Source organism: Nuphar pumila, chromosome 15 (genome assembly GCF_984573655.1).
Source record: "Nuphar pumila chromosome 15, dmNupPumi1.hap1.1, whole genome shotgun sequence".
Classification (NCBI taxonomy): domain Eukaryota; kingdom Viridiplantae; phylum Streptophyta; class Magnoliopsida; order Nymphaeales; family Nymphaeaceae; genus Nuphar; species Nuphar pumila.
In genome coordinates this window covers 5,876,318-5,893,865 of record NC_143263.1, presented here as the reverse complement: position 1 = coordinate 5,893,865, position 17,548 = coordinate 5,876,318, and the positions used below count along the sequence as shown (strand labels likewise).

The following is a 17,548-nucleotide window of genomic DNA, read 5'->3' as shown; positions in this document are numbered from 1 at the left end:
CGCCCCTTGCCCAACTTTGGTTGAGCAAGAGCTTATCCCTTGCCCTCATTAATGCAAAGGGTTTGACACACATAAGAGTGAAGCCCTAACTACCAGTCTAGTGACCGAGCCCCCCTCCACTACACCAAACCACTTGGGGCACAAACAATTTAACTTTTTACCATGAATATCACCATCTTTTGCATTGCCAAGTTGAAACTGTTGGATATTTCACATTCAATTTAGAAAAAAAAAAATCTCAAGGGGTCAGTCTAAGTTGTTGGAGCTTATAGATAGAAAGGTGTCTCTCTATCTCAAGTTCTAATTCGAGTTTGTTCCCATGTGGGTGTCCTCTTTTGCAAGGTGAAGCAAGAGCCCTAGGGTGAGCGGGTGCCTAAAGAAGGTAGGTAAGCAGGTTAACAACAATGCAGTCAAACCTCCGATCTAAATTTTTAAGTGTGGGTTCTCTGTGTAATAAAGAAAAAACTGAAAACGAAAAACATATGACCTGCATTAAAGATTAAGAAACATATTTAGAAATTATTTCAGAGTGTTTTTTTATTTTAAAAAGCTATCGAAATTATGAAATTGTAATGTACCCATGAAGGTCCTACTGTTTTTATTTTATTTTTATCCCTCGTCCCTATCCTTTCAACAGCACAAGGGGAAAATGGTTTTTACAGCATGAGGGGAGGATGGCAGGTTGGTTATTTTATGTAAAACGATGACCAAATTACTCCCATATTACGAAGTGCCCTGGTAAAAAAGAGACGTTGGAGACTCTGCTCTTTAACCTTTTCAGGTGCAGCTGAGTCAGCGGAGTTAAACACACGGTGAATGAGCAATGCACAATTTTCACCAAAATGACGAAAATGCCCCATCAAACAAACTGCCTTTTTTTGTATATTTTTTGCCTTCTAAAACCAAACCAAAGAAAACATCCTTCATCTTCCATTCCAAGGACTTTCTAAAACTAATGACTCCAAATAGTCTCCCAAGATGAGATGATCTCTTCTTTTTCATCTTCTCATAAAAATTAAAGTTACATTGGCTACCTTGTTTTCAATCATAAATTTCATGGGACTTGGATGATGGGCACCAATAGGTTGATCCAAGTCCACTCTTAGGCTCTGTGACCCTACCAACTTGGTTTGAACCGACTAAGTTGACTGGGTCTAATGCCACATTTAGTTCTGCAGAGAGATCACAAAGAGTGAAACAAAGCAATTGGAAAGCATATGGTATTTTGGTCATTGAAAATACAAGCCCGTTAAAGAACACTCTGCACATATGTTTTTAATTGAAAAATAGGTTCCTGTTTCTTATAGAAACCATTGAACATTGCATTTAGTTTTATTCACTCAATTCCTGGTTTCAATTCACCTGCTCCTTTCCCCAAATAAAAAAATGGGACAGAATTCAATTTTTTGCTTCTTGGAGTGGCAAGCTAGCAAAAAAATGGCTGTACATCTTCACTCCTGAAGAACGTTGCCACTCACTACTATCCTTCACCAACTGTTTCCAAAACAAAAAAAAATCCCCACTAGTAGATAAGATCAATATTGCCGTCTAAATCTATTGGACGCAATTCCTTATCAAAACTTTCTTTTCCCCAAGGAAAAACTCAAATGACTTATAAGACTACTACCCAACTTGCCCAGAAAAGGCATAATCAGTGTTGGCTGCAAGGCCATTGTATCTCCTAAGAAATCTACCAATATGCATCGATGGTGATATTTCACTGTTACAGAGCCAGTTCTTTGTAGATTCAATGAGTTGGATGATCGTTGGATATTATCATAAACACCATTATCTATAATCAAATTATAACTGATGCTTTACTAGTAACTTAAACAAATGAAACTAAGATGTAACTATGATCTTCTTAATATGATCAGGTCAATTAATCCGGTTCACCATTATGGCAAGTTAGGATGTAAAGGATTTGTAGGTCATTTTGGGAAAGATGCAGGTCACAGCACACTATTTCTCTCACTATTAAATAACATGTGTGATGATATTTTAATAGTCCGGAGCCGCAACGGTCAATTTAAGGGGTATTTCTGTCCTTAAAAAAAGAAATGAAACATTGGTAATTCCCCATTCAAAATAAGATAGGTGAAATTGATAAATAGGCAAGCTGAAGTTGTGAGTGGGCGTCAAATGCATTTCTCTTTCGTAGTCATCCCATGTGAATCCACGACCTTTTGCTTCCTTTTCCACCACCATCTCCTTTTCCTTGCTATGCCATCTTTTACCTACGTTCAATAATTCTTTGCTGCTTTTCCTTTTGTTCCCTATTTGCGTTGCTTTGTGTTTTGTTTTGGTGTGATTCTGATGCTGGTTTCCTTCTAGCTGATGCAAATTCTGTGTATTCCTGCTTCTAGCACCAATCTTCCTGGTTAGCTACTTCTGTACAACAGACTTTTGAGTTGCAGGTGCTCTTTTCATGGCTGCTCCAAAACCTGAAGACATAATTCATCCTCCCATGGAGCAACTGCAAGGCCTTGAATATTGTATAGACTCGAATCCAAGTTGGGGTATGCCACTTTTCTTTGGTTTGGCTTTTTAATCACCAGCACCACCATCATAATGTCCTGAACTCCAAAAGCTTTTAATATGCCACTTTTCTTTGGTTTGGGTTTTTAATCACCAGCACCACCATCATAATGTTCTGAACTCCAAAAGCTTTGAATATTGCACAAAGGGAAACTTTTCTAACTTTTACCACTACAATCATCAACCATAATAGTGATACTCTGCAATGTTCATAGTTTGGTTCTTCATACATTCATCACAGGTTGTTGCTGTAAATTTATATTATTCAGGTTACTCCCAACTCAAGTTGGGTATTTGCGTTGACAGTAAATTGGACTGTTTCCATTTTTTTTTTCACAATGTTCACCACCATCATCCTCATACATACATCATAGATTTTAACTATAATGTTATATCATTAAGAATTATCACCACCACCATCATTATCAAGAAGACCAGCATCAAATCAGAAAAAGCTAACATGGGTAATGGTGTTTGTGACAGGGGAGGCTATTGCCTTGGGTTTCCAACACTATATTTTGGCGTTGGGGACAGCAGTTATGATCCCATCATTTTTGGTGCCTTTGATGGGCGGAACTGATGTAAATCATCTCCCTTAGCTATTCCATTCTGCAACTCTTTCGGTAGTTTCTATATCTGCAAAATAATAGCAGCCGTCTTATCTTTATTACAAATGTTTGATTTCCTTGGATGGTTCCATGTACCACAAAACCCAGTTTCTGATGGAAATATGAAATTAGTAACTTCTGTTTCAGTGGGCTATCTTGGGAAACGTGAAAATCAGCTGAAATATTGATAAACTTTACACTGGAACTTCTTAGGAAGTGAACAAATACTATTTTTCCCATTTCTGGTTTTGGTGGTCCTGAATATCTCTTTCCATATTTAGCATGCTATGTATGTATGTGAATGCGGACTTGTTCATATGTTTTTTTGAAGCTACAAGCATTTTTATGTATTCTGGTGTTGTTCCTCTTTTCTCTTTTACATCCCTACCTAGTTTTTTGCCCAAAAGGATGCTCCAATTACTCTCTTGGATTGCTTAATACGCCGCGGATCTTCTTTTTGTTCCCAATGCAATCATACAGCAAGAAAATGAATGTGCTTGATTTTTTATTTTAAACTCCCTTTCCTTATTCTGTTGTTGTAATCAGAGGCCCGATAAAATCGCATACTTTTGCCGCCAAAACTTAGCATTCACAGAAAATCCGCCAACAGGTTACTATCTCAAGTTTCATGGAGTCTTTATTTTTGCAAGTATTGTAGGTGCTTTTGTAAATGTGATTTTTGCAAGTAGTTTGACAATGCCGGAGAACTTTATGAAATTTTTGGAGAAACAATAATATTGATTTTGATTGCCTGAGTGAAGGTAGTAGAGCTTGACAGAAACAACAGATAGCTGCAAGTTTTTTAGCAAATGCGCTAGTTTTCTCAAAAATTACATTGTCAATATTACATGAATTGGTTCCATGAGTTTCTCTGAATAATGAAAATTTATGTTTCACTGTCGTGAAATTGATCACATACCTTTGGAACTCCAATACCTACAGTTCGAAAAAAGAAATCACCAGCAATTTCCATAATTTCTTTTGTATTCTTTACATACACAGGAGCTTCAATTTGCTTGAAATTTGTATGATCCATACACTTAAATTCTGCATGAACAGGTTTTTATTGCAAATTTCTTCAACAACTTATGTTTCACCATGGTTCTGATATTGGTCTGTGTTACATGAAAAAATTAGGATGACAAAGTGAGGGTGGTACAGACATTGCTATTTGTGACTGGCATCAACACACTACTTCAGACATTGTTTGGCACTCGTTTGCCCACTGTGGTTGGGGGCTCCCATGCTTTCATAGTCCCAATTATCTCCATAATTCATGACCCTTCCTTGATGCAAATCTCGGACGGACATGAGGTTGGTGGTCTCCTCACATCATTGCCACTATTCAAAGATGGAAATGCTATGTTGAGCCCATAATTCCATAGAATCTAAATTTATGATGTGGTTGGTTTCTCTTTTTGTAGAGATTTCTGCAAACCATGAGAGCAACTCAAGGAGCTCTTATCGTTTCATCAAGCATACAGATAATTCTGGGCTACAGCCAACTGTGGGGAATTTGTTCCAGGTGAGAAAAAGCATTACTGAGTTTAGTTTGGTAATTTTTATTGGATGGTTTGATGGGATATCAAAGGATTGGCTAGCCTACCCCCAGTGAAGATGACAATCCTACCCCAGCCTTCGTTGTTTTAGCGATATCCCACTTATGCAGAAAACTGAAAATTTGGGATTTTGCAATGTGCTCATAGTGCAATATCTCGAGTTATCCCAGTAAAGAACAAAAACTATCTTTTTTATGTTATATGGAAGAAAGTAGCCATATTTTATGACCAAGGCTAAAACGGTCGGCCTTTTAAAAAAAAAAATGGGTGTGTCTGATTGTTGAGATCCAAGGATTAATAGAGACAATCACAAAAAAATACCTCTGACAACCCCCTCTCCCCACCCACCCACACACACACACTTTTGATCTGGTTAGAGATATGTTCAACTGAAATATGAATCTCAGATTTGGGTTTTTGGGGAGGATTTGAGATTCAGGTTGGCTTTGAATGCTACCCATCTATTGAATGCTACCCATCTATTGAATGCTACCCAAGCCTTCTTCGTTTTAGCCATATCCCACTTATGCGGAAAACTGGAAATTTTGGGATTTTGCACTGTGCTCAAAGTGCAATATCTGGAGTTATCCCAGTAAAGAACAAAAACTGTCTTTTTTTATGTTATATGGAAGAAAGTAGCCATCTTTTATGACCAGGTGCAATCACATTTTATACTTTAGTGTGCTGCTGCATCTTATCCCCTTTCATCTTCTGTTGGGCGCCACAGCTGACAGGCCATATCCCAGATATGAAGCGCAGTCAGGTGCAGCTCAAAATGTGCAATGTGATTGTACATGATTGTGAGGGAGGGGGTTGGGTTAGGGCATAGATACGTTGGACACGATGGCAGATCAGGTGCAACCTCATTACATACTTTAGTGTGCTACTGCACCTGATCTGCCTTTCATCTTCGGTTGGGCCCCACAGCTGACAGGCCGTATCCCAGAGATGTAAGGCAGTCAGGTGCAGCTCAAAATGTGCAATGTGATTGTGCCTGATCTGCCCTCAAAATGTCCTAGATGCTGCACCAGCTCAATACCTGTTGGCAGGACTCCTATGTCATGCCAATCAAATGCAATCACATTGTATACTTAGTGTTTTGCTGCATCTGATCTGCCTTTCATCTTCTGTTGAGCCCCACAGCTGACAGGCCGTATCCCAGAGAGGTGTAAGGCAGTCAGGTGCAGCTCAAAATGTGCAATGTGATTGTGCTTGATCAGTCTTCAAAATGTCCTAGATGCTGCACCAGCCAAGACCTGTTTGGCAGGACTTCCATGTCATGCCAATCAAATGCAATCACATTGTATACTTAGTGTTTTGCTGCATCTGATCTGCCTTTCATCTTCTGTTGAGCCCCACAGCTGAAATGCAATCACATTGTATACTTAGTGTTTTGCTGCATCTGATCTGCCTTTCATCTTCTGTTGAGCTCCACAGCTGACAAGGCCGTATCCCAGAGGTGTAAGGCAGTCAGGTGCAGCTCAAAATGTGCAATGTGATTGTGCCTGATCAGTCTTCAAAATGTCCTAGATGCTGCACCAGCCAAGACCTGTTTGGCAGGACTTCCATGTCATGCCAATCAAATGCAATCACATTGTATACTTAGTGTTTTGCTGCATCTGATCTGCCTTTCATCTTCTGTTGAGCCCCACAGCTGAAATGCAATCACATTGTATACTTAGTGTTTTGCTGCATCTGATCTGATTGTATACTTAGTGTTTTGCTGCATCTGATCTGCCTTTCATCTTCTGTTGAGCCCCACAGCTGAAATGCAATCACATTGTATACTTAGTGTTTTGCTGCATCTGGTCTGCCTTTCATCTTCTGTTGAGCTCCACAGCTGACAAGGCCGTATCCCAGAGGTGTAAGGCAGTCAGGTGCAGCACAAAATGTGCAATGTGATTGTGCCTGATCAGTCTTCAAAATGTCCTAGATGCTGCACCAGCCAAGACCTGTTTGGCAGGACTTCCATGTCATGCCAATCAAATGCAATCACATTGTATACTTAGTGTTTTGCTGCATCTGATCTGCCTTTCATCTTCTGTTGAGCCCCACAGCTGAAATGCAATCACATTGTATACTTAGTGTTTTGCTGCATCTGATCTGCCTTTCATCTTCTGTTGAGCTCCACAGCTGACAAGGCCGTATCCCAGAGGTGTAATGCAGTCAGGTGCAGCTCAAAATGTACAATGTGATTGTGCCTGATCAGTCTTCAAAATGTCCTAGATGCTGCACCAGCCAAGACCTGTTTGGCAGGACTTCCATGTCATGCCAATCAAATGCAATCACATTGTGTACTTAGTGTTTTGCTGCATCTGATCTGCCTTTCATCTTCTCTTGAGCCCCACAGCTGACAGGCCGTATCCCAGAGATGTAAGGCAGTCAGGTGCAGCTCAAAATGTGCAATGTGATTATGCCTGATCAGTCTTCAAAATGTCCTAGATGCTGCACCAGCCAAGACCTGTTGGCAGGACTCCCATGTCATGCCAATATGGTGCAATCACATAGTGTGTTGCTGCATCTGATCCATCTTCTGTTGGGCCCCAAAACTGACAGGCTGTATCCCAGAGATGGAGGATAGTCAGGTGCAGCTCAAAATGTGCAAATTTGATTGCGCCTGATCCGCCCTCAAAATGTCCTAGATGCTGCACCAGCCAAGACCTGTTGGCAGGATGTGAGTACACCTAACTTTCCACCTTGTGGCAAGACCTGTTGGCAGGATGTGAGTACACCTAACTTTCGACCTTGTGGCAAGAGACATTGGGTTTCAAACTCGTGATGTCCTGTCAACTTTGGCAACTTTAAGAGGTTGGCCTTGCCGGATGAGTAGAGGGGGGGGGGGGGGAAGCATTCAAACACACTCTGGATGTTTACCTTCATTTTTGGCTTAGACTCTGCCAAATTTGTTATTTAGACATTTCATTTAAAGCTTGGAGAAGAATTATAATTCAACAGATGGGATTTTATCTGATATCTGGCTGAATCCGACTACATTTAGTTGGATTCAGTAAACCAAAATCATATCTGAATATAATTGGATTTGGGGTATGGTTTTTGAACTTTGCTGCCAAATGCATGTAAAAAATCAGAATAATATCTCTTAATAACCCTTCCATAAGTAGTAATCTGAGAGTGTTTCCATCATTTATTTTCTGAAACAGGTTCTTTAGCCCGCTTGGCATGGTTCCAGTGATCGCTCTTACAGGCTTTGGCCTCTTTAATAGAGGCTTCCCTCTGGTACGTTTCATGCTATTGAAGCCATAGAATTGCTTGTTTCAAATATAGGGAACACATCTGTTATTTTGGGATGCAGAAAAAATCCATTTCAAAGTCGATATCAAGGTTATTTATATCGTTCTATGGCTAAGCTATGCTTATTGTGCATTAAGTAGGGGATGCCAATGAATCGGATTTTGTCCCATGTCCCACCGAATTTGATTCGGCTTAGTTGCATTTGGTAAGCCAAAACCATATCCGATTACAATCCGATTCTGATATGGTTTTGAATTGTGACTGAATCCAACAAATATTAGTATTTGATGGATATCTGAATCCAAATCCGTTTAGCCAACATCCAATTAGTCGAATATGATATTGGGCACATCTTATCCTAATCCTTAACCGTTTACATCCCTACTATAAAGTGACAATAGTATCACGGTTATTTCTATCATTCTATGGCTAAGCTATGCTTATTGTCCTTTCACTTGTTTTTCAGGTGGGAAAATGTGTGGAAATCGGCGTTCCTATGCTCATTGTATACATAGCCTTTTCTCAGGTAAATAATTTAAATTTTTTTCTTTTTTCACGTCAATATTATCATTATAAATATTAAAATTTATGTTCAGTAAATCACAAGTTTTACCCCTAAAGAAATGTCCTTCATGCAAGGGATGTGATCATCATCCTTGAAAATGATAATTATACCCCTACAATTTATGTAACATGGACTCTTCTAACAGGGCACCACACCCGCACCCAGTGCCACACTTGAACGCAGCTTCCTTTGTGGTTAGGTGAAGTTAACCACATTAATGTCCATTTCTATTTAAAAGTAGATTCAGGTTTATTTTTTATTAATATTATATATACAATTACATAAATGCACACATGCTAGAAACTGTTAAAAATTATATATATATATATATACCCTCCCTGCACTCCTGCACCCAAGTTTTTTTAAAGCACCACACCCGCACCTATGTGACATAGCCTACAATTAAGCCATCTATAAAACATAAACGATCGTGAAGTGCCTTGTAATTCCCATTTCCTCCTTGAATCTACAGTACCTGAAGCACATCCAGGCAAGGAGGTTTCCGGTTTTTGAACGGTTTGCGCTTCTGATATCGGTGACAATCATTTGGGCCTACGCGCACGTGCTGACAGCGGGTGGTGCCTACAGTCACCGGCCGGACAGGACCCAAGTGAATTGCCGGACGGACCGAGCCAACCTCGTTTCCTCTGCACCCTGGTAAATATAATATCTCATAAGAAGTGGATATTTCTGTCATTTAAACTTCACAACTTAGGGATGCAATTGTCATTTTATAAATTGAGATGGACAAGAGCCTTTCACTACAAGGATATTTTTGTCATTTGGCATCAGTTTTTTGTTCCTAATTTGCCCTCACTTTTTTCAGGATAAAGATCCCATATCCGCTTCAGTGGGGCCCACCGACCTTTGATGCTGGACATTGCTTTGGGATGATGGCTGCCGTATTGGCATCCCTTGTGGAGGTAACCCACAACCCCTCTTTGCCCTAATAATCCCCACCGTCCACGCCTCAATCGAACGGTGCAGATTAGATCTGGATTCGGGTCATAACAGGCTCCTACTAACTCCACCCTTAGAGATGAAAACAGGGTCGGATATTTTTTGGGGTCAGCATAATTTTGTATACCCGTACATAGAAACTCAGAATCTGGTTATATGTTGGATACCTGATACAAATCCAAACTTTTGACAGCCCTATGTGAATCCAACTCAGATTTCACAGTGTATTCTCGGACCTGGTTATGATCCAAGCCTCTGTGGTACTAGATCCACTGAAAATTGGTAAAATCTATTGATTTTATGTGGAAAAGGGTTTAGAAGGTCAGTACATCTTATTCTGACCCTGGATGCAACACCTGATTCTGACTTGGATCTGACTAGATCCGACTGTATTTGTTCAGAAACTGACCCAGATTCAGGTATGCACTACCCAGATACGGCAATATGTTGTGTTGCCTTCCAAATCCTGGATGCAACACCTGATTCTGACTTGGATCTGACTAGATCCGACTGTATTTGTTCAGAAACTGACCCAGATTCAGGTATGCACTACCCAGATACGGCAATATGTTGTGTTGCCTTCCAAATCCAATCAAATTCCTGACAGTGTTGACGTGCCATGCTCATGCTCTTTTAAATTTCAAATTTTCAATGCAGTAAACAATCTGGAACCTTTTGTGACTTCAAATTTTCTACCATTGTAGGAACACTGAAAATCCATATTGTATTTCACTAAAGCAAAATCCAGTAGTTCCATGGATTTTTATAGATATTGGCTACTGATAGCTTGAAATCCAAAAGTTCAGGAACTCTAGGATTTGGTGTCACCAAAACAGGCACTTTAGATACATACCTGAATTCCACGGATAAGATCGTGAACAATGCCCAAGTTCTTGTTTGGTCTGTTATGTAATGTTACTATTGATTTGCAGTCAACTGGTGCTTACAAAGCAGCATCTAGGTTTGCAAGTGCCACACCACCTCCTGCATATGTCCTGAGTCGCGGCATAGGCTGGCAGGTAATCCAATGATTTACTTGTGCTCACTGTATGAAAATAACCAGCATGATGATATTCATACTAAATCATGCTCATAAATATAGTGATATTTCCAAAAGCAGATAAAATCTTTTACATGTGCTTACTAAACCAACATTGTTGTTCATACTAAACCGTAGTCACAAATATAGTGATATTTTCAAAAGCTGATAAAATCCCAAAAATCATGATTCTTTCAAAATAATACCTATTTTGAGAATATCATCAAATTATTATGATATAACAATCTTTTTTAATATTTTCTATTTGTTTAACACACCATACATGTTAGTATCTTCCTGAGATTTCCCTTGGAAAAACGGGCTTCTTAAGCTTGAGATTTATGACAGGGTACCAAACATGCATGTAATACTTAACAAGCCAAACAGGCATAGATCAGTAGGTAATAAAGTTATTTACACGGTATATATGAAGATAACCAACACTGCTGCTCATATTAAACGTATGCTAAGCAGGTAAGACTAGGAGGCAATAAAATGATTTGCTAAACATGCATGTAATACTTAACAAGCCAAACAGGCATAGATCAGTAGGTAATAAAGTTATTTACACGGTATATATGAAGATAACCAACACTGCTGCTCATATTAAACGTATGCTAAGCAGGTAAGACTAGGAGGCAATAAAATGATTTGCTAAACATGCAACTTAACAAGCCAAACAGGCATTGGCTTGTGAAACCAACACCGCTCTTCATAGTAACCAACACTGCTCTTCATACTAAACATGCATGTGAAACAGGTAAATCTGATTTTTCATGTCCTTACTATATGAAAATAACTGACATGTTCATACATAATGTGGCTTTTATAGTTAACAAAACTGGAATGAGCTCATACTTTGCTGCAATATTTTGTGGTTAATGATGCATGCACATGCCAACTTGATCTGAACATTTTTAAAATTGTGGAAAACAGGGTATTGGAATTCTGCTTGATGGCCTCTTTGGAGCAGGGACTGGTTCCACTGTCTCTGTGTAAGAATTTCTTTCTGCTTTTCCACATTTTTTCATCGGAGTACTTTTTAAAAACTACCCCAGTTTAATGGACACTTCTCCACTGCCTCATTTGTCTTTCTTTCTTTTTGCAGTGAAAATGTGGGTCTCCTTGGAATGACACGAGTTGGCAGTCGTCGAATTATCCAAATTTCAGCTGGTTTTATGATATTTTTCTCAATTTTAGGTGAGAAAATGAATTTCTATAACACCAGTTTAAGCTTTTCCAAATATATGCAATAAGTTACATAACTGAAAATATATAGAAAACAGAAAAATATGGTATGATGAAAAAACAAAATAGGAACACTTGGAATTTAATGTTTTAAGCACTAACTTGACTTTATCCTCCTATTTTGAACAGGAAAATTTGGTGCAGTTTTTGCCTCCATACCATTTACGATCTTTGCTGCTGTCTACTGTGTTTTATTTGGACTTGTTGGTACGTTAATCTTTCAAGCATGATGTCTTACTGCACTTGTGGATGTATAGTATCATTGACACAAACATGCTGGATATTGTCGCGAATGCATGACCCATATGCACAGATATGTTCATAATGTATTGGCAAAAAATTGTCATGTAGACATTCCTGATATGCACAGATATGTTTATATCTGATGTCTACTGTGTTTTATTTGGAGTTGTTGGTACGTTAATCTTTCAAGCATGTCTTACTGCACTTGTGGTCGCGAATGCATGACCCATATTGGCAAAAAATTGTCATGTAGACATTCCTGACATGTACAGATGTTTATGTCTGCTGATCAAGACTTATTCTCTATTGCCAATAAGGAAAAAAAAAGAAACCTTCTGAGAAGATATGTTTAACTCATCCTATATGTACACATGAATGCTTTTAGCCATTGTTTCTACAGGAGAAGAATATTCAAGTGGCAACCCAAGCAGACTGAGAAATCTCAATTTTGAACTCATAGATGCTTTCATGTAAATATATTGTAGATGACACTAGGTATAGGCTGATATTTATATTAGCAAGAAAGAAAATGAAAAAGGAATTTTCTGGAGGAAGCACGGTTTGACTCTCCCTAGATATGTAACTAGATATAGGCTGATATTTATACGCGTTTTAGGCACTCATCCTCCTGTGGTTTTGTTCAAACCGCAGGCTGTGAGAGGTCTTTCTCTCAAAAAAGAACCATGGTGTTCAAACCGCAGGCTGAGAGTATTCCATTTTGTGAACTATGGTAGATGCCTCCATGCCCATTATATTGCAGGCATAACTAGATATGTACTTGACCCAGTAGGATATAAAACACACCATTTGCATCTTCATGCATACCGTGGTATAGACTGGCCAATACTAAACATATGGAGCATTTACTAACTCACAGGCCTGCTTGTGGTATCTTCATGCATATCAAACCGCAGGCTGAGAGGTCTTTCTCTCAAAAAAGAACCATGGTGTTCAAACCGCAGGCTGAGAGTATTCCATTTTGTGAATTATATGGTAGATGCCTCCATGCCCATTATATTGCAGGCATAACTAGATATGTACTTGACCAGTAGGATATAAAACACACCATTTACACTTCATGCATACCGTGGTATAGACTGGCCAATACTAAACATATGGAGCATTTACTCACAGGCCTGTTATCTTCATGCATACCGTGGTATAGACTGGCCAGTAGGATATAAAACACACCATTTGCATCTTCATGCATACCGTGGTATAGACTGGCCAATACTAAACATATGGAGCATACCGTGGTATAGACTGGCCAATCTAAACATATGGAGCATTTACTAACTTTTCTCATTCTTTTCATTTTTCAAGTTCATTTGTATTTTCTGCACTCATCCTTCTGTGGTTTTGTTGATCATTCAGCATCAGTGGGCCTCTCGTTTCTGCAATTCACAAATATGAATTCAATGAGGAATCTCTTCATCACTGGTGTTTCTTTATTCCTCGGGCTCTCTGTTCCTCAGTATTTTTTCGAGTACACAACTACAGCCCAGTATGGCCCTGCTCACACCAAGGCTGGATGGGTAAGTACGAAAGTTTCACCTAAAATAGAAGAACCATTGGAATGTGACTTTCACCTGCACATATGTGGAGTTTTCTAGGGACTTAACCACTTAACCCAATATCCATGGTGACCTTGACTAAGCAGACCTACAATGCGCCACCAATTTCTCAAAATGACCATAGTGTGACACCAAGGCTGGATGGGCAAGTATAGAACCATTGGAATGGTTTCGTGACTTTCACCTGCACATGTGGAGTTTTCTAGGGACTTAACCACTTAACCCAAAATCCATGGTGACCTTGAACTAAGCGGACCTACAATGTGCCACCAATTTCTCAACATGACCATAGTGTGACCCCAGTTATTTATTTGTTTGGTTTATTGGTGCAGTTCAATGACTTCATCAACACAACATTTTCATCACCACCAACAGTTGCAATGATCGTTGCTGTATTTCTTGATAATACACTAGAGTACAAAGATACAGCCAAAGATAGAGGGATGCCTTGGTGGGTCAAGTTCCGAACATTTAAAGGAGACAGCAGAAATGAGGAATTTTACACATTGCCTTTCAACCTCAATCGGTTTTTCCCTCCATCATAGATTTTCTATTCTCGCCAAAGAAGAAGAACAAGGAGAGGGGGACAAGAACACCATTCAATGACGTCAGTTATGTATCTTGTAACGTGTGAGGATGGGTTCTTGTATTGTATATTCGAGTTTGTTTCAAGTTGTTTGCTAATTCTTGGTAGATTGATATTAGCTTCTAGTACATTTTGATTTTTATCCCATTTTTCATTCATTTTTGTAAGTATTCAAACACTGTTTAAGTGTAGCTTTTTACCTCCATGATGCCGTGTCAAATGGTGTCCATTCCTTTTTCATTGCTAAGAAACAATTATGTCCAATTTTGAAGACAGTATTGAGTTTCCTTGCATGGAACACTGCTGATCACAAAGAGAGAGAGAGAGAGAGAGAGAGAGAGAGAGAGAGAGAGAGATTCATCATTCAACATTACCAAAATACATCCAACATAATATTGGATGAGAGAGGAACATAAGAGTAAGACAGCCACCATCTAGATGGTGACTGTGCACAGTTCAGAGTACAAGTAGATCCAACACCCCCCCGGGTCTCTACTATGTAATTTAAGAGCCAGATACACATCAGATATTAGCTTCTAGTACATTTTGATTTTTATCCCATTTTTCATTCATTTTTGTAAGTATTCAAACACTGTTTAAGTGTAGCTTTTTACCTCCATGATGCCGTGTCAAATGGTGTCCATTCCTTTTTCATTGCTAAGAAACAATTATGTCCAATTTTGAAGACAGTATTTAGAGTTTCCTTGCATGGAACAGAGGTAGCTGATCACAAAGAGAGAGAGAGAGAGAGAGATTCATCATTCAACATTACCAAAATACATCCAACATAATATTGGATGAGAGAGGAACATAAGAGTAAGACAGCCACCATCTAGATGGTGACTGTGCACAGTTCAGAGCACAAGTAGATCCAACACCCCCCGGGTCTCTACTATGTAATTTAAGAGCCAGATACACATCAGACATAGTAGCCTTCCAAAATTGAATTTGATGCCCCTGAAAAAGATATCGTTTCTTTCAGTCCAGATCACCCACCATGCTGAAAACAATCATTACCCGCCACAATAATCTCCAGTTTTTTTTGTTTCGTAAAATCATGGGACCAAGCAAGAGGTCCCGAATAACCGAACTCAAACGAGTTTGAACAGTCGGTGCACCCCAAGTTTGAAAAAATAGGTATAGAACTACCTGGCAGAGAGAGAGATGGCTTTAAAGGAAAACTCAGACCATCATGACACCAGAAAATGTTGTGTAAGGTACATATTTTTTATGGCACCATTGACCTTTTATATGTAAGTTTCCTTGCATGGAACCAGAGCCGTACCTGTGTTTTATGGGGCCTGAGGCGGAGGGGAAAAATTAGGCCCCTGTTAATAGTAGGAGGGGGGCAGCGCCACCGAATTTTTTTTTAAAGAATCAAAATAACAATAAAATTTGCATTCACATTAAACAAATATAATATTACAAATATTTATATTATATTAAATAAAAATATGGGAGCTCGGGCCTTAAAAATGGGCCCCTAATTTTTTTTGGGCCCAGGGGCCCTGAGGCCCAAGCCTCATTGGCCTCTTTACAAGTCCGGCTCTGCATGGAACAGAGGTAGCTGCTGATCACAAAGAGAGAGAGAGGAGAGAGAGACCATCATGACAACAGAAAATGTTGTGTAAGGTGAATATTTTTTATGGCACCATTGACCTTTATATTAAGTATCCAATTAAACAGTGATGCTCCACTTTGACGTGTCTACGTTGAAAATGAATTAGGCTAATGATAGCTTAACACGTTTATTATCTCATTGCATTGTATAAAAGAACCTGAGCACCAAAAGCATACTTCTAACATAGCTTTTCTTTTTTTCCTTTTTTTATTTGGGATTCCTAATGATAACTATGATGCTTCTATACCATGTCAAACATTGGTTCTCCAGAAATAGAAAGGAAAAGGAAACTATTATCAAAATTGTGCGTTGCACAAAGAGTGAATGACTACCCAAACCACATAGAGCAGTTACAAATGGAAATGGACAAATGTTGATTAAGGTAAAAATGGATATGGTCATGCTGGGCAAAGTCATATTGACAGTTCATATGGTACCGAGACACGCCATTTGATGACCCTCTGTACATACAAGTTTGTATTCAATTTATAATTTATAATTATATTTTCAGTTTATAACTTTATATTTTTAATATATAATATATATTTTAGATATAGCATATATATTTAGATTATATTCAGTTTATTTTGAATTTATTTTTTTATTTATGTGATATATATATATATATATATATATATACATATATATGGCCGTGTCCTTGTACCCATATTTTTTGGAATTGCTTGGTCGTACCCATACCCAGGTGACATAGGATAGTTCTGTCCTTGATTCTTTCTGAAACTCACACACACATATATATATCTGTGTTCTCGTACCCATATATTTTGGAATTGTTGTATTGTACCCTCACCCATACCCAGGTGACATAGGATAGTTCTGTCCTTGATTCTTTCTGAAACTCACACACACATATATATCTGTGTTCTCGTACCCATATATTTTGGAATTGTTGTATTGTACCCTCACCCATACCCAGGTGACATAGGATAGTTCTGTTCTTGATTCTTTCTGAAAACACAGTTTATAGTGTACATAGAAGTGAATGATTAAATTCTTATGAATTTTACCAATAGGGGTAAATTCTCACAATGCCTAAATTCTCAGTTGTATTTCCCGATATGGGGTAAATTTATACCCTGAGATGATACAGGTAACTTAAAAGATTGGTTAGATATAGAAATGGTCAAACACTTGGTTGTTAAACATACCGATCAGCCACCATTAGCATAGATAAGGGCTAGCAAGTAAAGAATTTTCACACGTTTTTTGTTTTTTTGAAGGCAAGGAAAAAAAGTTTCTTAATTAGTAGTAGAATAGGCAGCGGCACAGAAAAGAAATTAGACTACATTGTTGGTCGAAGAGAATTCGGCCAATAGAGATGTGTTTTCACATATGTTATGCTGCACAATAGTATTCAAAAGACATCCTTGATTTGATGAAAATAGCCTCTGTAATAAATACTAAAATCTTTCAACAAGTAAAATGCTTAACCTCAAAAGATCATTTTGATTTCTGTCTATTGTTTGATGAAAATAGCCTCTGTAATAAATACTAAAATCTTTCAACAAATAAAATGCTTAACCTCAAAAGATCATTTTGATTTCTGTCTATTGTTTGTTGGCTTTGGGATACATTTTCACTGCTAAATGTCAGGCGCACTGGCTATTTTACACGAGTACGTGTTCCCAAACAGCACTTTGTTGGTTTATCATTAAATAAATCTCTGAGAGTTTTGACAACGTGCACCTGTACAAACATGCCAATACATCAATATGTATCAATATAGTACAAAAT

At 38.5% G+C, this 17,548-nt stretch overlaps 1 protein-coding gene across 1 annotated transcript; it reads left to right on the top strand.

The window, feature by feature from the left end:
* The first annotated feature begins 2,428 nt into the window (after positions 1-2,428).
* LOC149814265 (nucleobase-ascorbate transporter 2-like) lies at positions 2,429-14,343 on the top strand. The gene is made up of 14 exons (XM_089989223.1): positions 2,429-2,519; positions 3,022-3,119; positions 4,284-4,460; positions 4,571-4,671; positions 7,867-7,942; positions 8,424-8,483; positions 8,995-9,179; positions 9,349-9,445; positions 10,415-10,501; positions 11,458-11,516; positions 11,630-11,721; positions 11,899-11,976; positions 13,387-13,547; positions 13,919-14,343. The coding sequence occupies exons 1-14, from the start codon at positions 2,429-2,431 to the stop codon at positions 14,129-14,131; spliced, it is 1,575 nt and encodes a 524-aa protein (XP_089845349.1). The 3' UTR covers positions 14,132-14,343.
* Positions 14,344-17,548: the final 3,205 nt, after the last annotated feature.

Bases quoted from the DNA above. Each gene is read 5' to 3' on its own strand.
- LOC149814265 (XM_089989223.1), top strand. From the start codon at position 2,429: ATGGCTGCTCCAAAACCTGAAGACATAATTCATCCTCCCATGGAGCAA. The intron at 9,180-9,348 runs GTAAATATAATA...CACTTTTTTCAG, and splicing joins CTCGTTTCCTCTGCACCCTG to GATAAAGATCCCATATCCGC. The intron at 10,502-11,457 runs GTAATCCAATGA...TGTGGAAAACAG, and splicing joins GTCGCGGCATAGGCTGGCAG to GGTATTGGAATTCTGCTTGA.